Here is a 24,911-nt window from a genome sequence, read left to right as displayed (position 1 = left end):
GAGATGGAGTAGGAGTTTGGGGCTGGAGTGCGAGTTTGAGAGAAGGCACACGTGTACCACTTTTCTCCCTAGAAAGAGACAATGATGCGTGGGTGAGGAGTTCAGCAGGTGTGAGAGGGGGAGACCATGGGAAGGCAGTGGGGGTCGTCAGGTCAGGGAAGATTTTAGGCAGGAATTCTAGAGCATGTGTCTTGGTGACACGGCCAGAGGGTGTGACGAGGGGCCTCCTGAAGAGAAAGAGGCTGCATGTGCGTAGGGCTCTACTTTGGCCTCCTCTGTGTCAACAGAAAGGGAAGAGAGGGAAGAAAGGGCCTTTTCGGGAGTGGGGGGCAGTGAACACGTGCACATGAATGGAAAGAACAGAGCTGCAAGCGGTGGGAGGCTTGTGATCGTCAATTAAAGTCACTTCAGAGACGTCCCACATGTTCCTTGGGGAAAGGGGATGCCGCATCCCAGGCCTTCCTCCAGACCCTCCGGTACAAGACCCAGGCTGAAGCCTGGAGCCTGAAGGGCGGTCTGGGCCTGGGCTCCAGGGTCGTGTGTAGCATGAGTGTGATGGGACGGCCATGCAGGAAGACTGCAGCTCCAAGAGCCAAGAGCAGGGAAGGGACCTTTCCCGGAGCCCCTGACTCCGTTCCCCGCAGGTCGCCCAGCGCCCAGGGAGGACCCGACGTACCCGGCTCCAGGCCGGCGCCGAAAGCCCTGAGGTCGGGCCGCTGGAGTCAGGCTCGTGGCGGGGACTGCTCTCCCCGCAGGCTTCCGGCGGGAGCGGGGGACTTCGGCCCCCAGCAGGACCTCCGGGGGCGGGGCCCGGACCGGGGCGGACTCCGTGGGGCGGGGTCTTAGTCAGGGACCCACGGGGCTTCGGTCAGGGAGGGGGACTCATAAGGGCTGGGGCTCGCCACTGTGGGCTCTGCCGGGGCGAGACCGCGGGTGGGGAGTGCCCGTGGGCGGGGTGGGCGGGGCCTTCGCCGTCGGGCGGGGCCGGGGCGTGGCTTTGCCCGGGAATGGGCGGGGCCTGGGCTGGGCGCGGCGCGGGCTCTGCACTCCGCGGGGAATCTCCATTAGGGCCTCGACCCGAAGCGGCGGCTTCGGAGGGGCGGGCGGGTTCCACCCCCCGGCCGGCCGAGCGCCCGCGCCTCCCAATTCCAGGAGCAGGGTGGGGGCTCGAGGCGGCGGCCGGCGGCTCCGCTCCCGCCTGGGCGTCTGGGCGCAGGGTCAGGGCAAGAGGGGAGCGGCGGCGGCGGCGGCGTGGGGCCGCGGATCCCACGAAGGGCGGCGGCCTGGGCCAGCTGAGCCATGGCGGCCCCGGAGCCGGCGCCGAGGCGGGGCCGGGAGCGGGAGCGGGAGGATGAGAGCGAGGACGAGAGCGACATCCTGGAGGAGAGCCCGTGCGGCCGCTGGCAGAAGCGGCGGGAGCAGGTGGGCTCCGCGGGGCGGGGGGAGGGCACCGGAGAGGGTGGTCGCCTCCCACCTCCAGCGGAGGGGTCGAGAAGGCCACGCGGGGCCCTGGGAGCGCTGGGCAAGCCAGGAGGCCAGAAATCTTTCTGCGGCCTCGCGCAGGCAGCCCCCTAATTGGCCGGCCCTTGGACCCCTTTGGCCTGGTCACCACGCCCTGCTAAGGGACCCCCAGTTCCCTAAGGTCCAGTCTCATCTCAGGACCACCTCTCCATGCCTCTGCGACAGACCAGCTGCTAGCCCCATGAAGACCACCCTTAATCCCCTGAAACCTGCTCCAAACCCCCTCAGCCCAGCCCCTGGATACCACCACTTGGCTAGCAGGAGCCAGCCCTCCTCCAGTCCCCCAGAGAGGGTCAGGGCCAGCATCCCATGCTTGCTCTCCCCTCCAAGGATGTGGGCAGACACCAAGCCCCCATTCTGTCTCCTGACACATATCAGCACACTCATATCCCCCACCCCCACTGCCAGGTGAACCAGGGGAACATGCCAGGGGTCCAGAGCACCTTCCTGGCCATGGACACAGAGGAGGGGGTGGAGGTGGTGTGGAATGAGTTGCACTTCGGGGATAGGAAGGCCTTCGCGGCCCATGAGGTGAGGCCTGCCCATCCCTTGAGCGACCGTGCCCCCCCCCACCACCACCCCGTGACCGCACCCCCCTTCCCAGGAGAAGATCCAGACCATGTTTGAGCAGCTGGTGCTGGTAGACCACCCCAACATTGTCAAGCTGCACAAATACTGGCTGGATGCCTCAGAGGCCCGGGCGCGGGTGAGCCATGGGCACAGGCACACCACAGGCACACCACAGGGTGGGATGTGGCCACAGCTGGGATGGGGGATGGGGGGTGGTAGGGACCCACCTGCAGTTGGCGTAGCCCGCCCGCCCCGCAGGTCATCTTCATCACAGAGTACGTGTCATCGGGCAGCCTCAAGCAATTCCTCAAAAAGACCAAGAAAAACCACAAGGCCATGAACGCCCGGGTATGGGGAGTGGGCTGGGGCTGCACTGGGGATGTGGGTGAGGGGCAGCTCTGGGGACAGGAGCGGGCTGGGGCTGGGTCAGGGATGCGAGGTAGGGGTGCAGGGTGGGGACCATAGGCCCAGCCGCCTCTCTGCACCGCTCCGATGGAGTCCGTCCGCCACCAGGCCTGGAAGCGCTGGTGCACGCAGATCCTGTCCGCACTCAGGTGAGGGCCTGGGCTTGCCCCGGCCACACCCCTATGCCCTCAGTGCCCCCTGACCCGACTGCGCCTCCTCTCCTTCCCTCTTGCAGCTTTCTACATGCCTGCAGTCCCCCCATCATCCACGGGAACCTGACCAGTGACACCATCTTCATACAGCACAATGGCCTCATCAAGATTGGCTCCGGTGCTGGCGGGGGTGCAGGGTTGGGGGGAGGGGCGGCTGCCGGAAACCGTGGGCAGAGGACAGCCAGTGCCCCATCACACTGACGCCTACTCTTTCTCCCTGTGGTGGCCGGTGCAGTGTGGCACCGCATCTTCTCCAATGGTGCGTGGGGACTCAAGGGGGGCGGAAGGCACGGCGAGATCCGATCTGCTTACCCTCCGCACTCTCCCAGCGCTCCCAGACGACCTCCGAAGCCCTATCCGGGCCGAGCGTGAGGAACTACGGAACCTCCACTTCTTCCCGCCGGAGTATGGCGGTGAGTCCCAAGTCCAGGAGCCCCGCTGCTGCTGCCTCCGCCTCGTCCCGCCTGACTTGCTCTCCCCCTTTCAGAGGTTGCCGACGGCACTGCCGTGGACATCTTCTCCTTTGGGATGTGCGCACTGGAGGTACTAGCCCAGTGGCCATGTGGCCTCCCAGCTAGCTCACCCTGCACCTCTTCCCCATGTCTGACCTGGCCCTGCCTCCCAGATGGCTGTGCTGGAGATCCAAGCCAATGGGGACACCCGGGTCACGGAAGAGGCCATCACTCGTGCCAGGCACTCACTGAGTGACCCCAACATGCGGGTAAGCAGCTGGCCTTGCCCCTCCTAACTGGCTCCCAGGAGTCCCAGGTAGGGCCAGTCCGGTGCTGGGGACAGGCCCGGCGGTGCAGTGGCTCAGTGCTGCAGAGGGGTACACCGGCCCCACTGCACACAGGCCTACTCACAAGGAGGGCCTTACCCATGGTGCATATTGAGGCCCTAAGGGTCCTTCTAAGGAGGGAGAGACCAGAGAGATACTCCCTCTGTGGGCACTGTTGTTGCACTTCTTGTGGAGACAAGAAAGAGGCTCAGAGAGGCCCAGGGCTTTGGGGTAAGTGGTGGAGCCGGTGTTCCACTCCACGTCCTTGCCTTTAAGCCTCTAGGAAGCCAGCTAGAGGCGATGTGCCCCAGCTTATGTCAGGGCGTGGTGGGGAGGGGGCAAAGGGAGTGTGGGATGGAAGCTGTGTCCACAGTCTCTCTGGCTTGACCGCATGGCCTCTGGGGATCAGGGTGTGAGGTGCTGGGGCCTGGATGGGGCTGGTGAGACGCAGAGCCAGAATAGACGTGAGGGGCAGCAGAGGACATGGACGCAGGGCGGGGCGGACACCCATCAGGTCATCTCGAGCTGGGCCCGAGCGGAGGCAACCAGAAGAGGAGCAGGGTGTGGGTAGGTGGGTTTATGCTGGGCTGCACGGACCTCCAGGAGCCTGGGCTGATCTGCTGGCCCTCTGCCCAGCGCCGCCACCGCCCCCCATCCCCTGCCTCCGGGACTGCAGGGCAGGGGCTGCAGTCCTCCCTCTGCATTACAGGCTTCATCTGTGAACTGCAGATGACAACACCGACCCCCTGTGATTTTTGTGAGGGTTACAGGAAGTAGAACGTGTCAAGTTCTGGGCCCAGGGCCCGATTGTCCTACTTGTAGAACCAGGTCCCGGCCTGGCTGCCAGCAGTATGCCTCTCCCTATGCCCATTCCTGCAAAAAGACGCCCATGAGGACTGGACCCCTGGGGTCTGGGGACTTCAGGGGCCTCCTCTCCTCACACCGTGGGCCAGGGCAGAGAGACTGCAGCCACGTGGGCCTGTCCTCTCCACGCCCCCAGGAGTTCATCCTGTCCTGCCTCGCCCGCGACCCCAGCCATCGGCCCTCCGCCCACAACCTCCTCTTCCACCGCGTGCTCTTCGAAGTGCACTCGCTGAAGCTCCTGGCAGCTCACTGCTTCATCCAGCACCAATGTGAGGGGCAGGCGGGCATGGGGTGGGCCACGGGCCTGGGGTCGGGGTGTGAAAGGGCCCCCTGCAGGGCCCTGAGTGCTCCTGCGGCCTGCAGACCTCATGCCTGAGAACGTGGTGGAGGAAAAAACCAAGGCGGTGGACCTGCATGCAGTCCTGGCGGAGATCCCCCGGCCGCCCCGGCCCCCGCTGCAGTGGCGGTGAGCGCGGGCTGCCCAGAGGCCTCCCCTCTGCACTTGGCCAGCCCCCACCCGGTCCTGCCCCAGTGGGGCAGGTGGGCTGGCCCCCCTCATGTTGCTTCTCACACCTGTGCCAGGTACTCAGAGGTCTCCTGCTTGGAGCTTGACAAATTCCTGGAGGATGTCAGGTGAGAGCTGCCGTGAGGTTGGGGAACCGGTGGCTACCAGGCCTGAGCCTCCAGCCACCCCAGTGTATCCCCAGGAACGGGATCTACCCACTGATGAATTTTGCGGCTGCTCGGCCCCTGGGGCTGCCCCGTGTGCTGGCCCCGCCCCCTGAGGAAGCCCAGAAGGCCAAGACCCCGACGCCAGAACCTTTTGATTCAGAGACCAGAAAGGTGAGCCCTGGCTCCTGCATCATGCCCATCCTCAGGCCTGTCCACAGCCCAGAGGGGTCTCTTTCCAGGGGCTTTGAGTTGCCCCCAGCCCAGCACTGCTCCAGGCTGCCAGAAACCAGGTACTGGCTGACCCTGATATGGGGGCTAGGAGATGGTAGGACATGCTAGGATACTCCCCTTTTCAGAGGGTCCTTGCCCCCTGCAAACCCATCCCCCATCTCTTGCTGCCTGCCCCCCAGCCCTGCCCCGATCCTACTGTGCTCCAAGCAGCCTTCGTCTGGGAATCTCCTCTACCCCTAGGCCTCTCTGATCCCCTGCCCTTAGCTTGCTGATTCCCTGATATTTGTGTCCTGGTGTCTCCTCCAAGGCCTCCCAGATATTGTGTTTCCCCCAACCTCATCTGCAAGGCTCCCTCCTGGCCAGGGACCCGCCCTGGTCAGCCTCAGCCCCTCTCCCCCTTTCCATGTCCATGCCTACTGGGTTCCAGAGGCTCTGGCTTTGGCCTTGGGTGTGTCTCGGTGGTCTCCACCCCAATCTAGGCCACCCCCATTTCCTACCTGGATGCTGAACCAGCCCCCAACCTAGCCTCCTTCCTCCTGGCCTCCCTCCATGGTGCAGCCAGGATTCATGTCCTAACAGTCAAAGCTGCCCAAAGAGATGGTGGGGGTCTGCAGCCCAACCCGCAGGCATTCTGAGGCCTGGCCCTGCTGGCGTCCCATGCCTCTGCTCCTTCGTATTCCTGCCAACCCCTCCCTTCCATCACTTCTCACAGCTCTCTCCTTGTTCAGGTCTCCTCCCCCACCTGTGAAAGCTCTGTTTCTCCTTCGGTACCCAGACTCGGCATCTACTCTTTTAGAACTTTTCCTTAACTTGCCAGGCGGCTGGTAGTGAACGTGCTGGAGATCACGCCCATCCCCAGTCCTTACTGTTCCTTCTGCACCCCGAGCAGGCCTCTGCTCTTGCTCCTCTACTGCTGAGGTCAAGCCTTTGTGGCTGACATCAGTCCACCCCTGTCCCCAGGTGGTCCAGATGCAGTGCAACCTGGAGAGAAGCGAGGACAAGGCCCGCTGGCATGTGAGCAGGGGGGCGGGGCCCGCAGGGGGCAGGGCAGGGGGAGCCACTAGGGGACTGGGGGGACTCTGGGAGCCAACCACGCCCTTCTGCCTCCACAGCTCACTCTGCTTCTGGTGCTGGAGGACCGGCTGCACCGGCAGCTCACTTACGACCTGCTCCCAAGTAGGCCGGGCGGGGACCAGGCGGGGACGGGTGCAGCTATGGGCCCAGGCAGTGGCCTCACACCTCTGTCCTGCCCCTGCCTGTGCCCCTGCTGCAGCCGACAGTGCCCAGGACCTCGCCACCGAGCTGGTATACTATGGCTTCGTTCATGAGGTGTGCGGGCCGACCCAGCCGGGCTGGGAGGGGGACACAGCGGACTGTGCGTCCCTGTCACCCCATGCCTCCCTCCCACACTGCAGGATGACCGGACCAAGCTGGCTGCCTTCCTGGAAAGCACCTTCCTCAAGTACCTCGGAGCTCAGCCATGACCTTGCACCCCAACCCCCTGGGGACCAGCCCTGGCAGCCCACATGGGGAAGCTCAGCATTGGCCCAGGGCTCAGGGGGCCAGGGGCTGACCTCTGCTTACATGCTTAGGGGCTAATGACCAAATGCCTGCTAGTGAGGAACTTCTGCCTTCCACAGCTTTCAAGGAGGCCCTGGAGTGGGGTGGGGAGGGTGGTGGGTTTGGGGCCCATCAGGGGGTGAAGGAGACTGGGTTGGGGGTCAGGGGAGTAATTAGGCCCCACATGTCCTTAGGATCAGGATTCCCCCACCTAGCCAGCTTCCACAACTCACAGTCCCTTCCCATATCCTCCATTTCCCAGCAAGAGTTCATCCCCCCCCCTCCCCGCCCACCGCAGGATACCTGGTCAGTGACTGAGCCTTCACCATGGGCGGGGGGGCTGCCCTGCAGGGAGCCACAGTGCTGAGGGTGGGGGGTCTGTCCTAGACAGATGCCTGCCCAGGGAAATGCTCCACACCCTGTTGGAACCACAGTCCCACACCAGGAACCCCCACATTAAGCCAGTGGTACCCCACCTGCAGGCGTCAGGTACAATGCTGGGCACTGAGCAGGGCCACGACCTGGCAGGAGAAGCAGATGGCAGAGACACTCCAGGAGTCCCCAGCCTGACATGGCTCCTGCACAGCCCTCCAGCCCCTGCCCAGTGCAGACTCACCTTGGAACCCTCCTCTGACTTTCCACTGCTCTGGGACAGGGACCTGCCACCCCCTCAGCAGACTGTTCTGGCTCCTGCAGCCCTCTCCAGAGGGCTATTTTCCCCACATTCCCAGGCCTGGAGGGGTTGGGCTCGGGCACCCTCCCTGCTCCTCACCGTGCCTCCTCTCAAATTCACTACCCCCCATGTAATGTCACTCACCCCCTCCTGTGGCAGCTGCTTCCCAGGTCCTGAGGATATCAGCCCCTGACTCCCTGTCTCCTACTCAACTCCCTCCCACCCCTCATTGCCCTAGTCTCCTTTCTCCTGGACCACCTCCACTCCATCTTCAAATTGAGTTAAACATTCTTAAACATTTTAAATCGCATGTACAAACTTAGTGCATTCAGGTTTCTTTTGAAGTATTTCTATTGTTAAACCAGGAAAGCTCACCTCTGTGTTACTACTCTGTTGTTGCTATAAGAATTTACCAGAAACTTAGCGGCTGAAAACACCACAAATTTATTGTAGCTCTGCAGGTCAAAATCTGGTACAGGTCTCACCAGACTAAACTCAAGGAGTTAGCGAGGCTGTGTTCCTTTCTGGAGGTTCTAGTTGAACCTAGAACTATTTCCATTTTCTGCTCCTTCAGATTGTTGGCCTGCAGGTGTCAGGCATGCCATGGACACTGGGCACTGGCAAGGAATTCATTTCCTTGCCACAGTAGGGCCAAGGTCCTCATTTTCTTGCCCACTATAAACTGAAGGTCATTTTTGGCTTCTACAGGCACCGCCATTCCTTGGCTCATGCACTCATCCTCCATCTTCAAAGCCAACAACAGCCAGTTGAGTCTTTCTCATGAACCATCTGTGGCTTTCTACAGCCAGGAAAGCTTCATGTAATTAGGTTGGGTCCCCCTGAATAATCTCCCCATCACAAGGTCCTTAATCATATCTGTAAAATCCCTTTTGCCATATAAAGTAACATTCACAGGTTCTGGGGGTTAGGGTATGGACATCCTGGAGAGAGGGTATCATTTTTCCACCATTACATTACCCTACCCAAAAGCCAAAACAAAGTTACCAAGGTGTATCAAATAAATGTACAAACATAGTGAATCTCAAGGTTGTCTTAAACATCCCAATACTCTACAAAGTTACTCTTTCAACTTAAAATAACAAATCTACAATAACGTACAAGTCTAGTTAGAAATCCTGATGCTATCTTCTTAAATAATCTGAGTGTCAAATGCATAACAGATCATACCCATGATTAAACTGAACTCAAAAGTGTCAACACTATCATTGCTTCATTTAATCATGCTCATGTTGAGGTTTTCATCTTTTATCTTTTCAAAGTTATATACATATCGTTTTAAAAATAGAATGGGTTTTTTTAAGCCAACAATAAATGATCAATGCAGTCTCCAACTCTGATCCTTCCCAGATTTAACTCTTAGCTATTTCTTCAGGCATGTAAAATCCATCTTTCACAAACCACACATGCTTTTACTGCCTTTTATTGGTTTTTCTACATAAGGTGTCCCCTGCTGGTGTCCTTGGAGAAGGGGGGGGGGTCACTGGCCTCAGTTTCCTGACCCAGCATCATCCCAGTCTGGTGTATATTATTACAACTTCATTACTGCAGGTCTCAGCAGAAAATGAGATGTCCTAGGGTTATATTTGCTTTCTTGCACAACTTTTTGTTTTGCCTGGAGTTAATAATTGCCTTTCTTTTTGTTTGCTTAGTTTTCTATACATGTCTCATTAATTCATTCTTAGATTCTCCTGCAGAAGTGTGAACCTCTCAATACTTGAGATTCATTGCACAACTGACAGCTCAGTTTCATCTTTTCCCAGAGCCCCCACTATGCCAGCTCTCTGCCCCAGGCTGCTTATTCTTGGGCCTGTGGCCCAAGTTGCTCCTTCATCAGCAGCCTGGAACACCTCCTTTCTCCTTTTACTGGATCCCTCGCTTTCCTCTTCCTTCATTCACCCTCTGTTTGAGGAAGAACATCCTCCAAGTTTCCTGAGAGAGGGCGCATGGGAAGTTATGGAGTTGTTGCTTATTTGTGCTTAGTCTACTCTTACATCTGCTTGTTAGTGTAGTTAGGCACAAAAGTTTGCCTAAGTTGAAAACTATTTCTTCCCAGAATTTTGAGGGTATCATGTGATTTTCTCCTAGTCCCAAGAATTCCCATGACTTTCTGGATTCTAACCCTTGTGATTTCCCTCCCTCTCTCTTCCTCTTCCTCTCTCCCTCCCTCCCTTTGGAAATCTCAATGATGTTTCCTGATTAAAAACTTCTCTTTCATCTATTGTCCAGAGATCCAAACCCTGCAGTTCTAGGAAATTTTCTTTGGGGCATTTTTTGTTTTTTTCTGTGGTTTTTGTTTTTTGGTTTTGCTTATTTTTCCCCCTTATTTTGTGGAACTTTTGTTATTTAGATGTTAGAATTCTCTTTTGAGAGGCACAAAATGTGGTAGTTAAGGGCACAGACTCTGGGCCATTCTGCTGCTTCCTGTTGTATGATATTGTGCCCCTCCTTCCTCATCTGTAAAAATAGGATAATAACAGTACCCACTCCGTGGAATTGTTGTAAAGATCACACAAGGTAAAGTTTGTAAGGTAATGAGAACAGTGCCCAGCACACAAGCACTCTGAATGCCTTATTATATATCAATGTCAAATTTCATAGGGGAAGCTGCCACCAGAAGGTGGTGCTTGTGCCCCCCAACCCACTGCAGTGGTGGTGGCAAGTCCCAGCCCATTCACCACTTCATCTATCCCCCTCTATTATGGAGGCTGCTGAGGTATCAGGCCAGTTCTAAGCCCTAGAGAATGCTACTCAGTGTGATTGATTATATTTTCTCTTCTATACCTATCAGGTTTTGTTTTATACATTCTGAAATATTTCAATTATATCTTTCACTCTCTATTGAATTGTTCTTTTTCCTCTCATATTTTTCATTTGTAAGCACTCTTTCTCATTTGCTAAATTTTCTTTCTTTATAGCCTCTTGTTCTTGATTTTGGTTCTCTTTTAAGTTTTTATTTTACTTCCAGTTAGTTAACATACAGTGTTTTATTAGTTTCAGTTGTGCAATATATTGATTGTTTTGACTTTGGATGCAACATCCTCTCTAATATCTCTGCAGATATGGTTTTAGCTTTTCTTATTTTATTGTCTCTGCTCTTTCTGAGTTCCTTTTCCTTTTCTGTTTTTGTTTTCTTCCTCCTCCTTAGGTGGCTGGTGATCCTGGGCTGCCCAGTTGCTTTTAAGAGTGGTATCTTACTGGTGGGGCTTATTGCCTGGTGAGCTTTGAGGCCAGGGATCTAGCCAGGCCATTCTCCTGAGCACATTCCAGCTGCCAGTCTTCTTTTGAGCCAGGAGATGCTACAGAAAGGAGCTCTGAGTTTCATGGGTGGCACATGCTGGGGGCTAGACTTGGGAGCCAGGGTGGAGGTGGGAAAAGGGCAAGAATCTCATTAACTTTTGGAACAGGACCCTACTCTGACAGCCCAGCCACTGCCAGTAGGGATAGAAGTGTGGGGTCTCCTTTTTCCAACTACATTTTCACACACAACCCCTGGGACACTAACCTCTGGTCAGCTAAAGCAGATCCCATTGGCCACCTTCCTCCAGTTGCACAATATTTCACTTCTGTGTTCATGGGGTTTTGGCTTTATAAAACTCTTTCCCTATCATTCTAGAGGGGAGGGATGTGAAGAAAATATCCTGCCATGTTTAACTAGAGGCGTATTTTATTTTAAACCCTCCCAGGGTTGAGAAGGGACCTGCCTACCTGGCCACTTTGTTGCCTCAGGCAGGCTGAGGTTGCTGGAGCTTGCAGACGTGGTTTCATTGAGTTAGGGTCCTCGGGCTGGGTGGGACATGGGGCAGACGTCCAGGGCAGCTCAGTGCCCTGATGGGTACCTGGAGCCTTTAAAAAATAGTTGGGAGAACTTAGGGGACTCTGGGTGCAAGCCCTTTCCACTGAATTGGTTCACAAGTCTGTCTCTTCAATTCCGGTTCTACCGACTGTGGATCATTGAATCTAGGACGCCGTCATCTTTAAGATGCACTACTGTTTTAGAGGTCACTAGGAAAGAGAGCGCTAATTCCATGAGAGCCCACCATCCATTGGTAGGCACACCCCAACTTCAGAGGGCACGACGTGAAGCAGCCTGGAATCTGACTCTGAAATATGGCGACTCTGTCACCTCTCCCAGCACGCGTTTGGGCAGACGGGAGTTCCTCAGCCCTGGAGGGGATGCGAACTTCCTTTGCCCTCCCTCTTGCGTGCGAGCGTGGAGGCAGGAGACACGCATCACCTAAGTTTTTTCTGTAAAGGAAGTAGGGAAATGGAGCAGCGGCCGGAGTGGTGCAGGAGGGTGAAGCCAGGGGCCGAGACAAACAGGCGAGACGGTCCTCCGCCGACGGAGGGAAAGCCCAGCAAGTAGAAAAGATGCGGACAGCGACAGCGAAAAGCGGGCGCGCCCGCCCCCGCCCCTTCCATCCTCTCAGCTCCCGAGCCTTAACTGTCCCTCCCCACACCGGAAGCTCATTCCTCTCTCCAACCACCCCTCCCGCCGAAGGCGAAAGGGCCTTTTATCGCGAGACTTCCGTCCTCCTTCGGGCCCTTCCGCCGGCGCCCAGATCGCGCGAGACCGCGGAGGGAGCAGGAGCGTGTGGCGCGCGCGGCGGCCGCGACGGACGCAAGATGGCGACGGCGACCATAGCTCTCGTAAGTGAGCCGTCCGTGACCGCGGGCCGCCGCTCAGCTGGCGGGAGTGGGTCGTCGGCCCAGCTAGAGCGCCAAGGCCCCTCGGAGACGCGGCGGTCGCTCCCGAGCCCCCGCGGCTCCTGGTCGCGCGAGGCGGGGGCGGAGCGGGCGCGAGGCGAGGGCCGGCCCGCGGCCCCAGCTTCCGGCTCGCGGGCTACAGCTTCCGGCGGTCGGCGTCGGGGGGCCGATCCCAGGCGCGGCCCCATCGGGGTGCGGCCGGCCTGGCCCCAGCGAGCGGCCTCGAATGGCGCCGCGGAGCTGCAGCCTCAGGGCGGAGCCAGGCGGCCGTCGTACCGTTCTGCCAACGGTGCTCCTGCGGCCCGGACTTGACGGCGGGGGTCCTGGGAGCGATGGCGTCTCTTCTCCCGGCCGAGTGAAGGGACCTCCAGGCGTGCACGGCCTGTAGGAAGGAATCTTGGCCCTCTGGGAAGGGTGGTGGCCTCGGCGGCATGCATCCACAGCTGTGACTCTGCTCCCACTGATGCTCTGCGGGGAAGGGGTTACCAGCTAACAGGGACTCCGTCCTATCTTAGAAAGGAGAGAACGTGCTGTCTGAGCACACGTTTCTGAGCAGTTACTTTGTCTCAGGCGGTCACAGTGTGTCGGGGCACAGCGGGGAACCAGAGGCCGTCCCTGCCCTCTTCAGGGGTCTGGTGGACACGGAGGCCGTGGACTGCCAGCCCGGGGCACGTGTGCTCAGGGTGTTGTGGGCACCCAGAGGAAGGAACCCCTCCCTCCCCTTTTCAGTGCTCACCTACTTGTTAGTGGCATTGAGTGAGTAGCATAGAGAACCCTTGTACACACCACGCTTCCATGATGAAGTCTCCCTTGACCCTTTTGCTTCCCTGCTCCGTTTAAATGAGTGTTTGTTCTCCTGGACCCTTCATGGCATCACTTCATCCTTTTATTTACCTGCCCCCCTGCCACCAGGCCATACCCAGAGTGACACGGTGAGGCCTGTCTGCGAAGGCAGCGTTTGTAGGTGCCTGGAGGCTGGACGGATAGGGAAGACATTTGGGGGTCAGGGAGTATACTTACGCTAGAGCTAGGCTTTGCCCAGGCCCTGAGCTGGGGGCTGACACCCAGTGACGGAGGCTGGACCCATATCCCTGGGGTAGGAACTGACTCCCAGGGGGAGAGAGGCCCCCGCTTGTGAGGGGGCCCAGTGTGTGATTCTCAGATATGGCTAACCTCTTTCTACCACATCTTCTTGTTGAAGCTACAGGAGCAAGTGACCTTCGTGAGAGGGAAGTTAGAAAAGAGATGCGGGTGGAGGACTTGGTGACTGTCCCAGATAGCGTTTGAAATTGGACAGTGAAGGAGAGGGAGGCTTGGAGACAGGGGCCCGGACTCCTGGGAAGGTGTGGAATGTGGAGGAGGAAGAGAAGCCAATGAAAGGGGATGATTGGTTTCCCCTGAGCATCCCAGGGCTGCAAGAACACCAAGCCCAGCCTTGGTGGTTGCCGGAGGCTATAACTGGCAGCACCCTGGATCTCTGGAGACTGAGTGATGAGCTGGCTCAGCTCTGCTGTGGCACAGTTCCAGACAGGTGCATCACAGTGGAGATGGACGGGGGCAGAAAGTCCAAACCCTGTAAGCTGAGGTTTTCAGTAGGGCTGTTTGTTGCCCATTGAATTCTCTCAAGAGGTTAACATGTGCATGTCAGTGGGTGTATGAAAACTAAAGATCCAGGCTTGCATCAGATTCTGGGAGTGAGGTCCAGGCTGTGGCCTGGTATGTTCCTCTTGTAACCTGTTCAGTGGACAGACTCCTAGACAGCCCGTTTTCTTGTTGTCTTAGTTGGGCGTAGTGAGAGCTTGTTCTGTGTTGTGCTCCATGCATGCCAAACAACGCTGGTTGCTATCCTAAGATGTGGCTTCAGCCCTCCTGGGAGGATAGAGTGGCACTGAACTTGGCTGATAGTGATTTGGTAGGGAAGGACACAGGAAGATGCAAAAGTGTCTCTTGTCACTTATGCCTTCCACCTAGTCCTGCAGAAACAGGCCACAGCCCCTTTCTGTCACGGGCATAGTCTTCTGGTGGCATTGTGTGTCTCTGACTTACCAGTCCATTTTTCCCGACCTTTGACAGCTGGGCTCATGCCTGCTTGGGGACATTACCCTTGGGTTCCATCTGGCAGGGGCACCAGACCCTCTCCCTTCCCTGTGGGCACCGTCGCTCCCTCTTCCTCCTGAAGACCCTGGCGTGCACGCTACCTCCTAGCCGCCCCCCCTCCCCCCAGCCGGCTGCCTAGGCCGTGTGCCTCAGTCCCTTTGTTTGCATCTTGTGCTTGATTTTCTTCTTAGTGCTCATGAACCACAGAAGTGCTCTTATGTAGGTGCCACTTGGCATGTGTCTCGTCTTGTGTTTGCTGCATCCAAAGTGCCCAGCACAGAGCCTAGCTGTCTGGTAGAGAGCAAGTCCCCACATGAAGAGGACTGAAGAGATGGAAAGCATTCTGCTTTGGGGATCTGACTCTGGGTGTTACACCGATGCTAATAATCGCTAAGACTGACGGCAAGCATGCCGTGTCCATGGATGGTCTGAAGTACTTTACATGGAGTGACTCACTGAAGCTTCATGCCAGCCCCGGGACACAGGCCTGAAGAGCCAGAAACCTGGAAATATTAATTACTTAACTTTTCTGGTTTTCTAATGGAAATAATCCTCTTTGTCTTGGGCTATTGAGCATTGGCAGTGCTGGAGTTCGGGTCCCAGACTCACAGGGCTGCTGCGTTGCCTCCCAGAGGGGACTTCTCACCCCTTGAGGCACTGCTGCCTGGTGCTAGGGGGCTTTGTGACCACAAAGCCTCCTGTTTTCATTGCCAGATGGTGACAGCATGTGACCAACTGTGATAACAAATGACAGTTTTCTCCAAGCTTTTTGAGTATCTGCTTAGAACAGAAGCCGAGGCTCTGCGGGAACGAGGAACTTGGTTTCTTTGGAGGCGACGGGATGTCCTGTGTAGCATCCTCTCCAGGACTGATTTTTCCTGAGAAGTCTCTTCTGAGTCGTGCTCTGCTCTCAGCAATGTCCTGCTTCCTGTGTTGGCTATTACAGTAATTTGGGAGAGCACGAAGTTGTTTATAATTGTGCCCTCGAGTTGGCTCTGTTCATGGGTCAAGGGACTGGATTGCTTCCCCAGACCCGAAGTGATCTCTTGCTGTGAGCCTTGAGAGGGCAGCCTCTGCTCCAGATGTGCTCCTGGGGGTGCCAGGGGACTTGGGGCAAGCTAGACACTGACCCTGTCCCCACCTGCCATACACCCACTAGGGGGGCCTTTGTCAGAAGGGCCCCACATCCTTTGGCCCTCTCTCCCCTAAGTAGCAGTGGTGCTGAGTTCAGAGCACCATCACCCAAGGCTTTGCTTGGGCGTTAGCCACAGCTTTTGTGCCCACTGGCCATGTCTCTAGCACAGACAGGCTTGTGTTGCTGTCTCCTTTGGGGCCAGAGAGCCTGAGACACGCTCTGACCAAGCCAGCCCCAGCCTCTGGCTTTGTGCACAGGGCTCCAGGGGTGGCTGTGGCTGTCCTCTGTGTTCCTAGATATCTGTGGGTCTTGAGATGGGAGTGGGGTAAGTGTATTCTGCTCTGAGTTCCCGCCGTGTAGCCTCTGGGAAGGTGGAGTAGGTCTCAGGGCCCTTCTACCAAGTCCCCCATCCCCATGACGTTGCCCACTTCCTGCCCTTGGCCTGTCTTTGCTCCTGCCATCCTGCTAAGCTGAGTTGGGAGCTGTTCCTTCCGTTAGACTGGCTCTGCATGGCAGTGGCTCCATGGCCCCTCTGGGTGTGGGGTATGGCCAGGCTCTCAGCTGCCAGCCCTGGACGGTTTGACTGCTGGGTGAAGAGAGGCTTGTGCATACAAACCACCTGCCTGGCCCTGTCGTTCAAAGGGCAGCCCTCCTCAGAGGTGTCTTCAGGAGGGGCTTGGGGTATGGGCTTGACCAGAGCCTGTGGAAGGCATTAGGACTGATGCTGAGCCGTGTGTAGAGGTGCTAGAGAGGTGCCCCTGTCTGCCTCGAAGGGCATGAGGGGAGATGGCCAGCGGTGCCCCTTGTCATCCCGTCTGGCCTGGCCCAGCCTGCTGGCAGGAAAGGAGCTGATCTTTTAGGACCTCAGCTCCGTGGCCAGGGAGCAGGTTTAGGCCGTGGGGAGGATGCCTTTCTTTGGCATGGGACAGGAGCTCCTTTATTCTCTGTCCTATCCTTTCCTGATGACTCCCCGCCAATGCCGGGCTACCCTAGGTTCTGCCAGGCCAGCCCCTTGTACCAGGGCCCTGGTTAGCTGCAGGTGTCCTGGAAGAATGGGTGGAATGGAGTGGGATACTTTGGGATGTTCAGGGGCCAAGCCAGAGCTGGTCTCTTCCTGTGCCCCTGCTGGCCTCTCTTTCTCGTCCATGGGCATTTAGCCCTTAGCTAGGGAAGGGGAGAGAGGGCTGGGGCGGGTGGGTCTCACGACTGTCCATTACAACATCTCCTTCCTGCCTGCAGCAGGTCAATGGCCAGCAAGGAGGGGGGTCCGAGCCGGCGGCGGCGGCAGTGGTGGCAGCGGGAGACAAATGGAAACCTCCACAGGTACTGACCTTAAGCATCCTTGCCCTCAGGCCCGCCTGCCCGCCCGCCCGCCTGCCTGCCTGTGCGTCCCTGGGCCGAGAGAGATGGGGATGGGGTGGGAGGAGCCCTAGGGACTCTTCTCTGCCTTCTGGGTAGAGGTGCCTGTCTTGCTCCCTTACCACCCAGCCTCAGGCCTGGCTCCAGCCTCTCCCCGTAGCGTCCACCCTGCTTCTGTGGTGGCTCGCAGCCTCGTGTGTCTTCAGACTTTGGGTGGAGAGTGACAATGGTCAGGTGGGGGCTGAACCTGAGCCAGTGTAAGTTGTTAGCCATCAGTGTCCTACAGGAGGGCAGCCATGCTGTTCCAGAATGTGATGGGTGTTAAGAGCCAGAAACAAGGATTTTCATTTCAAATCTCAAATTTAAATAAAACAACAAAGCAGAATAACGTGCAAGTTAGAGCACGGGGTCTGTGTGGGACTCGGGCCAGGTTTCAGAGTGGGCGTGGGCAGATCGTGTCCTGCTCTGGTGGTTTCGCCCTTGGGAGCTTGTCCTGTTGGAGGTGGAGCCAGGCCTTGTCGCTGGGTAATAAGGTTCTTTGTGCTTCTCCATGGCAGCGCCTGCCTCCGGTGGGTTCCAGTGGGGGCTCAACAAGGTGGCCTGGCGGCCTTTTGGAGCTGGGCCCTCCTGTGGGCCCCCCAGCACACTCAGGGGAGGGCTGGCCGTGGTGTGCAGCCTGGATCCTGGGAAGTTATGGGGGCTGAAGCAGATGGGCAAAGGGGCCAGGGCATCCCTCTAGCCAGCCCTCCCCTGCCCTGGTTGATGGGAGAAGGGCCTTTTGTTTATCAAGACAAAGAAGAGATTGAAAAGTTTCTAAGGGGCTGGAAGGGGGTTGGCATTGATTACCATGGTGACAGCCTGCTCTGGAGTCACAGCCCCTGGCTCTCAGGGCTTCTGTCCCACGAAGGAGAACTGGGCTTGGGGCCAGCTGGGAGGGCGGAGAGGACAAGCTCCAGGGCCAGACTGGGTCGCCAGAGTAGGGGCCTCCAGGCCCCTCCTGCCCTTTGACCCTGTGCTGGAAATCTAATACTTGGGCTGGTCAGGATGATGGTTCTTGGGGTTTGGGTCAGCTGGCCACTTCCTGCCTCCTTCGAAACTCTGTCCTTGCTCGTCACGTCTGCATTGGGGATCTGCCTCCTCCGCTGTCCCTCCTGAGGCTGTGTGCTGGGAGCTGCAGAATATCCCCTCTGGAGGGGGCTGGCGGTGGTCTGTCCTTGCAGTTGCTGGGTAGCCCCAGGCCCCCTGAACTGGTGGGCAAGCAGGTGTGATTTGACCCCTGATACACACTCTTTGGTCCGGTGGCTGTGCTTTTCTTTTTGCTCGCACGGCTATATTCTTCCCCTGCAAACAGCTTAGAAATGAATTTTGACAGAAGGAATGTCAGCTTAATCCTAGTTGCACTGGATCTGTCTGCAGCGGGCTGTGCCTGCTCTCCCCCATCCCCCAGAATATATCCTGGTCCCCATGCTCGCCTGGCTAGGGTGTGGGCAGGTCCACATTTCCTCTGTGGCTGGTCTGCTCCTGGCTTCTCTTCCCAGTGGGCTAAGTACAGCCCAGGGAGGAGTTTGGTGGAGGTGGGGTGGAGCCCTCCTCCGGGCTGTTGTGGCCTGGAGAGCAGCTCCAGGTTCTCAGCAGTGTGCAGGGATGGGGGATGGGGCGCTGCATGGAGGTGTGCTGGGAGGGAGGCCCTTTCCCTTACTTGCTCCTTGAGTGGTCCCTGGAACTCCGCCCAAGCAGGGAAGCCAAGTCTGTGACCCTGGCTGGGGCTGCGGGAAGGCGTGGGGGCAGTGGTGGATGCCAGGTAGTCCAGGAATGAGGAGTTCCTGCACATCCAGAGAACCATGGCCCCTTTTCCTTATAAAGGATGGCCAGGGCTAGTTCCCTGGCATGGCATGGGACTGAGGTTCTGGGGTCAGGTTTGCTACAGGGGTGGGCCCCTTCTACTACTTGCTGCCTGTCTTCATAGCTCCTGAGGCGACCGTTGTGGCCAGGGCCCTGCAGCTGCTCTGGGTGGTCCCAAGGCCCCCAACGTACCTGCCTTCCTCAGTGGCATGGGTCTTGGGAGAGACAGACCTAGGGACAGGCACAGGGATGGCAGAAGGGCAGACCTGCCTGTCCCTGGGAATGGGCTGGACTGGAGGCCTTGTGCAGTTGTAGGGGAGACCGGTGGGGTGGGGTTCCTGGGGCCCTATGAGGGAGATCTTGAGCTGGTTCTTAATGACTGCTCTGCTCCCCACCACCAGGGGACAGACTCCATCAAGATGGAGAATGGGCAGAGCACAGCCGCGAAGCTGGGACTGCCTCCTCTGACGCCCGAGCAGCAAGAGGCCCTCCAGAAGGTGAGAGTGTACCTCCTGGGGAATTGTGGGCATGGCTGGGGGGTGGGGGGAGGGCAGTCAGCGGAGGAAGGCGCATCTCCCCACAGGCCGGGCCCCCCCAGTGCTCCTCACCACCTTCTCCCGCAGGCCAAGAAGTACGCCATGGAGCAGAGCATCAAGAGTGTGCTGGTGAAGCAGACCATCGCGCACCAGCAGCAGCAGCTCACCAACCTGCAGGTGAGCGGCCAGGGCCCCACCCTTGGGCCTCGGTGCCGGCTCTGCTGGAGGCCGCCCCACCCGCCTGGGCCGGGGAGCCTCCGCCGCCCCTCCCCTGCCACCTCCACCTCCTCTTCCTTCTCTTCCTCCTCCTGTGCCTGTGGCCGTCCCCACAAGGTGTTGTGGTTCTGTTTCTCAAGGACTCGTTCTTGGGACGCCCAGGTTCCTCCGTGAGGCATGAGTGGCCCAGCCTTATCCATCTGCTGAGTGCCCGTGGTCCCCTCCCCACCCTTTCGCTGTAGCTGTGCCCTGCACCCTGAGTTGGCTTCTCCTCTTGGACTTGAGATTGTCGCCTCAGGTTGCCTCTGCACCCAGCTGGTGGTGCAGCATGTAGGGGCGTTCCTCCCCATCCCCCTCGGATAAGAGCGGTCAGGCCCCGACCCCTGCAGTGAGTCCAGACCACCTGAGCTGGGGTCAAGGACAGGGAGGACAGGCTGGGGGCGCCTCCAACAGCGTCCTGCTCTAGCCCTGTGGCCAGAAGCAGCAGTGGCTCTGGGGGAGAGGCCAGGGCTAGGCTGACAGGTGCCTGGGCCTCGAGCCCCCTGCCCCCTGCCCCCTGCCCAGTCCTCAGGAGATGCCCTGGCTCTTCACTGTGCTCCACCTGCACCCTCCTTCTCCTCCTCCTCCTCCTCCTCCTCCTCCTCCTCCTCCTATTCCTACTCCTCCACCTCCTTCTCCTCCTCCTCCCCCCCTTCCCTCCCTCCTCCGGACTCCGGGCCTTGCCGCTGTCTGCGTGAGGTGTGACAAGAGCGGGAGACTGCTCGGCTCCAACAGACTGAACTCTGTCTTTACTGTCTTTCAGATGGCAGCAGTGACAATGGGCTTTGGAGATCCTCTCTCACCTTTGCAATCGGTCAATAGAAATGCTCACTTCTTCCGGGGCTCATGTCCTTAGTCAGGGCTAGAGGGGGGCAGTGCAGCCCGCGTGCTGGGGACCTTGCTTCCCTAGCCGGCCCTGCCCGCCAGCTCGGGACGAGCGCAGCAGAGCGCCAGGCGTGGCGGGGCCAGTGGTGTGGGCGGGCACCCACCCGGGACCGCCCCTGGGGAGGCCTCCATCTGCTCTGAGGTCCCGCCTTAAAACTAACCGGCCAGGTAACTGCGGAGGGCAGCAGGCCAGGAGGGTAGCTGCCCACGCCAGGCCCACCTGCACCCATGTCGCCTGCACACACAGGGCGCAGCACCTGGGCCTCCAGCTCTGCCAGTCTCCAGGCTGCCCGGGCTCCTGGGTTGGGGTCAGGCCCCTGAGGAGAGAAAAGTCCTAATTCATGGCCCCATCAGACCCCGGAGGGAGGATGGATGGATGGGGGTGGGGGGCTGGGGGGTCCCAAGCAAGCAGGAGAGGGAACGGCAAGGACTTGGTCCTCTGGGCCTGGCTGTCAGCAAGGTGTAGGGGCCATGCAGCCAGGGAACAGGCAGGGGCAATAGCTGAGGCCTTGGCTGCCGTGGGCGGAAGAATTGGGAAAGGAAATGCTCCCCCATCCCCCAGAGGCAAGCTGAGGAGGAGGCCAGGCCCCGCTCCAGAAAGTCTGTGGGGGAAACATGGCTCTTTCCCGGGGGTCATCCCTGAGTGTGCTACTCTCACAGGGGAGATGTGGCCCTGTCTTTAAGGCCCAGACAGACCCAGTGTCCTCTTTGGGAAGCATCTGTCTGTGGGGAGATGTCAGGGAAAGGGCGTTTGGCCCACCTGTTGGGAAGCCCACACTGAAGAGGAGACATGCTTCTGTCTTGGGGAATTTTGACCCGAGGGGCAGATGGTTTCATGTCGGGGTGCCTGGTGCAAGAGGGGACATAGTTCCACCTTTGGTGGTCCTTGGCCTCAGCAGGGGCCTGAGGCCTACTTGTCGGGAGCCCAGTTTGAGGAGGGCAGTCCCATTTGGGGGGAATTCCTAGTTTCGGGGATATGTGGACCTTATTTTTAGGCTCCTTTCTGAGGGAAGGGGAGGCCTGGTCTATATACTAGGCCAGCTGGTGTCTAAAGGGGGAAACTGGTCTCCGGTTATGGGGGCCTTTTGAGGGTGAGGGGAGCCCCTGTTTATGGAGAAGCTATAGCCAGGGCCCCGTCTTCTTTGCCTGTCCTGGGCCTGTGGTGTGTTCCCTGGGGCTCAGCCCCTCCCGGTGGCCCACTGCATGTGGCCGTGGGACCCCCTGCCTAGCACATCGCGTAGAGGTGGCAGGGGTGGGAAGCCCATCCCTGAGGGCGTGGAGAGGTCCCTTGGCCCAAGCTCGCCCCAGTGCAGAGGCAGTGTCTGCCCAGGCAGAGCTCTGGGCCTGCTGGGCCTGGTACCTCCCTGCTCCAAGGAGCCCCGGGGCTTCTCTTTTGGGCAGCTCTGCCACCTTCTGTTGTTCCTGGGGGCTGGGCCTTGGGGCTGCAGATGTGAGCTCCAGCCAGCCATTTTTTGTCAGGTGTTCAACACACTGCGGGGCTTGCAAAATGCTAAGCCCCCACCTGAATTGGCCCTGCATGAGCAGCTGCTCTTTGTTCTCTCTCCAGGGAGTCCCCATCTGGGCTCCTGACCTCCTCCCCTGGGCTCTCTTCTGGGCAGCAGCTGCCCTGTCTTCTGCCCCCTCTCTTGCCTCCACACTAGTGGGTCCCTCCAGCTTGGATGGCTTCCCCTTCCCTATTCTGTTGGAGTACTTGACCAGGACCCTGGGAGGATCTTCCAGCCCAGCTCAGGGTACCTGGCCCCCAGACTGGAAGGTGGGCAGGGTGGGAGGGCATGCAGCCCTGCCTCCCAGCCACCTGTCAGCTTTGCTGCCAGTCTGCCCAGGACCTGGATGGGCCGGGGTGCGTCCGTGTCCTGCCTTTGGGCCTGGCCTTCCTTCCTAGGGGTAGGGTCCTGTTGACCCCTGCTACCCTGACTGCAGGAGCTGAGCCTGCACCGTGCTGCCGTGTGGGGAGCTCTCCCCACAGCGGAGCTGGGTAGGTGGGCCAGGAGGGGAGTGGGCTGCCCAGCTTCTTGCCACCCCCTCACAAGCCAGTGGCTCTCTCTCCCCTTATGTCCTGCTCCAGATGGCAGCTCAGCGGCAGCGGGCACTGGCCATCATGTGCCGGGTCTACGTGGGTTCCATCTATTATGAGCTTGGGGAGGACACCATTCGCCAGGCTTTTGCTCCTTTTGGACCCATCAAGAGCATTGACATGTCCTGGGACTCCGTCACCATGAAGCACAAGGTGGGCTTTAGTCTGCCCCTCCCCACCCCCCACCCTCCCCACCTTGGGGTCTGTTGGTCTCATGACACATTCCTATACCCAGGGCTTTGCCTTTGTGGAGTATGAGGTCCCAGAGGCCGCGCAGCTTGCCTTGGAGCAGATGAACTCGGTGATGCTCGGAGGCAGGAACATCAAGGTGAGGGCCAGGGAGGTGGGCCTTGGGGTTGGCACGTGAGCATGCTATTTTCAGCCAGGCAGTGCAGAGCAGCCTCTCCAGAAGCCTGAATCTGCAGTGGCCAGGCCTGTGCTGACGGGTCTCTGTGCCTCTCCCCCAGGTGGGCAGACCCAGCAACATAGGGCAGGCCCAGCCCATCATAGACCAGCTGGCTGAGGAGGCACGAGCTTTCAACCGCATCTATGTGGCTTCTGTGCACCAGGACCTTTCAGATGATGACATCAAGAGTGTATTTGAGGCCTTTGGCAAGATCAAATCTTGCACGCTCGCCCGCGACCCTACAACTGGCAAGCACAAGGGTTATGGTTTCATTGGTGAGTTTGGAGAGATTACGGTGAGGGCGGGGCCCACCGGGCCCTGTGGCTAACCCTCACTGCTGCCCCTGCCCTGCAGAGTATGAGAAGGCCCAGTCGTCCCAGGATGCCGTGTCTTCCATGAACCTCTTTGATCTGGGTGGCCAGTACTTGCGAGTGGGCAAGGCTGTCACTCCCCCCATGCCCCTGCTTACTCCTGCCACACCTGGAGGCCTCCCGCCTGCTGCTGCTGTGGCTGCAGCTGCAGCCACAGCCAAGATCACAGCTCAGGTGAGGGCTGGTCCAGTCACTTAGTTCATTTGTGGGTGACAGCTCCTCCCTCATCCTTTGGGGGTTGGCTCTTTGTGTGGTCTTGAGCGGAGGCAGCCTGATCGGAGACTGAGTGTGGTGGCCTTCTGGGTTGCAGGAAGCAGTGGCTGGAGCAGCGGTGCTGGGTACCCTGGCCACGCCTGGACTGGTATCCCCTGCACTGACTCTGGCCCAGCCTCTGGGGGCTTTGCCCCAGGCTGTCATGGCTGCCCAGGCCCCAGGAGTCATCACAGGTGAGCCTGGGTGGGTCAAAGCTTCCCTCCTTCCCCCGCCAGTCCTCCTGGCATAGCCCTCTGCACCCCGGGTAGGACATTGCTCAGCTATCGCTGCGTGGTGCTGGGGCGCCTTCCCAGGAAGGGCAGAGATGGGGAAGCGTGACTGCTGGACCTGGTGGGTTTGCTGCAGGTGTGACTCCAGCCCGGCCTCCCATTCCGGTCACCATCCCCTCTGTGGGAGTGGTAAACCCCATCCTGGCCAGCCCTCCAACGCTGGGTCTCTTGGAGCCCAAGAAGGAGAAGGAAGAGGAGGAGCTGTTTCCCGAGTCCGAGCGGCCAGAGATGCTGAGTGAGCAGGAGCACATGAGCATCTCAGGCAGCAGCGCCCGCCACATGGTGATGCAGAAGCTGCTCCGCAAGCAGGAGGTGGGCGGCGGGGGCCAGTGGGGGTGGGCGGTAGGAGTGGTCCAGCCAGCCATAGCTCTCAGCTGTCCCCTCCCCCACACAGTCCACAGTGATGGTTCTGCGCAACATGGTGGACCCCAAGGACATCGACGATGACCTGGAGGGGGAGGTGACAGAGGAGTGTGGCAAGTTTGGTGCTGTCAATCGCGTCATCATCTACCAGGAGAAGCAGGGCGAGGAGGAGGATGCGGAGATCATCGTCAAGATTTTTGTGGAGTTTTCCATAGCCTCCGAGACTCACAAGGCTATCCAGGCCCTCAATGGGCGCTGGTTTGCTGGCCGCAAGGTGGTGGCTGAAGTGTATGACCAGGAGCGTTTTGATAACAGTGACCTTTCTGCGTGACCTTGGCCCTGTTGCCTGGACTTGCACTTGCTCCTTGTTTCCTCCGGGTTTTCTGGAGTGATTGATGTGTTGGTGTCTCAGGCCCAGCCGCCCGCGTGGGGATAAAGGTGCAGATGCCGTTGGCCCTCAACATCCCTGTGTGGCAGTGGTCCTGTGCTTCTGGGCTCCCGGGGACCGGCCTGGGGGAAGGGACAGGCGGGGGGGGGCCTTGGAGGCCTGCAAGCGCCTCCCTTCCCCGGAGGAAGGGATGGAGGGCTGGCCGCAGAATGCGCAGGGGCTCCCCTGCCGCCCCGGCTGGACCCCCACCCCTCCCCGGTATGACCTGTTCCTGCCGAGTGAAGCCCTTAGATGGAGCGGGTTGGGGGGCCGGGGAGGAGTAGCCGGCCGCTGTGGGGTCGCGGGGCCGACCCTAGGGAGGATGCGGAGGTGGGGTATTGGTGCGGCGTCCCGGGAAGCTTCTGGGCAGCCAGGGAAGCCTGGTAC

General features: G+C 59.0%; 2 protein-coding genes across 9 annotated transcripts; both read left to right on the top strand.

Annotated features, from left to right (window-relative positions):
* Positions 1-1,205: 1,205 nt before the first annotated feature.
* Positions 1,206-8,831, top strand: NRBP2 (nuclear receptor binding protein 2). 3 transcript variants are annotated; one of them, XM_040626112.1, is made up of 18 exons: positions 1,206-1,422; positions 1,930-2,052; positions 2,126-2,227; positions 2,350-2,439; positions 2,590-2,645; positions 2,732-2,826; positions 2,944-2,967; positions 3,038-3,121; positions 3,196-3,251; positions 3,334-3,429; positions 4,487-4,619; positions 4,714-4,816; positions 4,933-4,983; positions 5,058-5,193; positions 6,214-6,267; positions 6,366-6,429; positions 6,527-6,582; positions 6,669-8,831. In XM_040626112.1, the coding sequence occupies exons 1-18, from the start codon at positions 1,300-1,302 to the stop codon at positions 6,735-6,737; spliced, it is 1,515 nt and encodes a 504-aa protein (XP_040482046.1). In that variant the 5' UTR covers positions 1,206-1,299; the 3' UTR covers positions 6,738-8,831. The 3 variants fall into 3 exon arrangements, with proteins under 3 accessions (XP_040482046.1, XP_040482047.1, XP_040482048.1); XM_040626113.1 differs by having other exon boundaries at positions 1,207-1,422; positions 2,605-2,645; XM_040626114.1 differs by lacking the exon at positions 1,930-2,052 and having other exon boundaries at positions 1,210-1,422.
* A 3,193-nt stretch (positions 8,832-12,024) lies between these two features.
* PUF60 (poly(U) binding splicing factor 60) lies at positions 12,025-24,558 on the top strand. Of its 6 annotated transcripts, none has more exons than XM_040625977.1 (12): positions 12,025-12,154; positions 16,683-16,766; positions 19,046-19,141; positions 19,268-19,357; positions 20,199-20,249; positions 22,407-22,568; positions 22,651-22,743; positions 22,883-23,096; positions 23,176-23,366; positions 23,503-23,638; positions 23,811-24,046; positions 24,129-24,558. In XM_040625977.1, the coding sequence occupies exons 1-12, from the start codon at positions 12,131-12,133 to the stop codon at positions 24,426-24,428; spliced, it is 1,677 nt and encodes a 558-aa protein (XP_040481911.1). In that variant the 5' UTR covers positions 12,025-12,130; the 3' UTR covers positions 24,429-24,558. The 6 variants fall into 6 exon arrangements, with proteins under 6 accessions (XP_040481911.1, XP_040481913.1, XP_040481915.1 ...); XM_040625978.1 differs by having other exon boundaries at positions 12,088-12,154; positions 16,686-16,766; XM_040625979.1 differs by lacking the exon at positions 20,199-20,249.
* The last annotated feature ends 353 nt before the right edge of the window (positions 24,559-24,911 follow it).

The sequence above is a fragment of the Ursus maritimus genome, unplaced genomic scaffold (genome assembly GCF_017311325.1).
Source record: "Ursus maritimus isolate PB19 unplaced genomic scaffold, ASM1731132v1 scaffold_9, whole genome shotgun sequence".
Taxonomy (NCBI): domain Eukaryota; kingdom Metazoa; phylum Chordata; class Mammalia; order Carnivora; family Ursidae; genus Ursus; species Ursus maritimus.
Note: the sequence above shows the minus strand (reverse complement) of the source record. Positions and strands in the feature narration are given on the sequence as shown.

Bases quoted from the DNA above. Each gene is read 5' to 3' on its own strand.
- NRBP2 (XM_040626112.1), top strand. From the start codon at position 1,300: ATGGCGGCCCCGGAGCCGGCGCCGAGGCGGGGCCGGGAGCGGGAGCGG. The intron at 2,646-2,731 runs GTGAGGGCCTGG...TCCCTCTTGCAG, and splicing joins CAGATCCTGTCCGCACTCAG to CTTTCTACATGCCTGCAGTC. The intron at 6,268-6,365 runs GTGAGCAGGGGG...CTGCCTCCACAG, and splicing joins AGGACAAGGCCCGCTGGCAT to CTCACTCTGCTTCTGGTGCT.
- PUF60 (XM_040625977.1), top strand. From the start codon at position 12,131: ATGGCGACGGCGACCATAGCTCTC. The intron at 16,767-19,045 runs GTACTGACCTTA...CCCCACCACCAG, and splicing joins ACAAATGGAAACCTCCACAG to GGGACAGACTCCATCAAGAT. The intron at 23,367-23,502 runs GTGAGGGCTGGT...TCTGGGTTGCAG, and splicing joins CAGCCAAGATCACAGCTCAG to GAAGCAGTGGCTGGAGCAGC.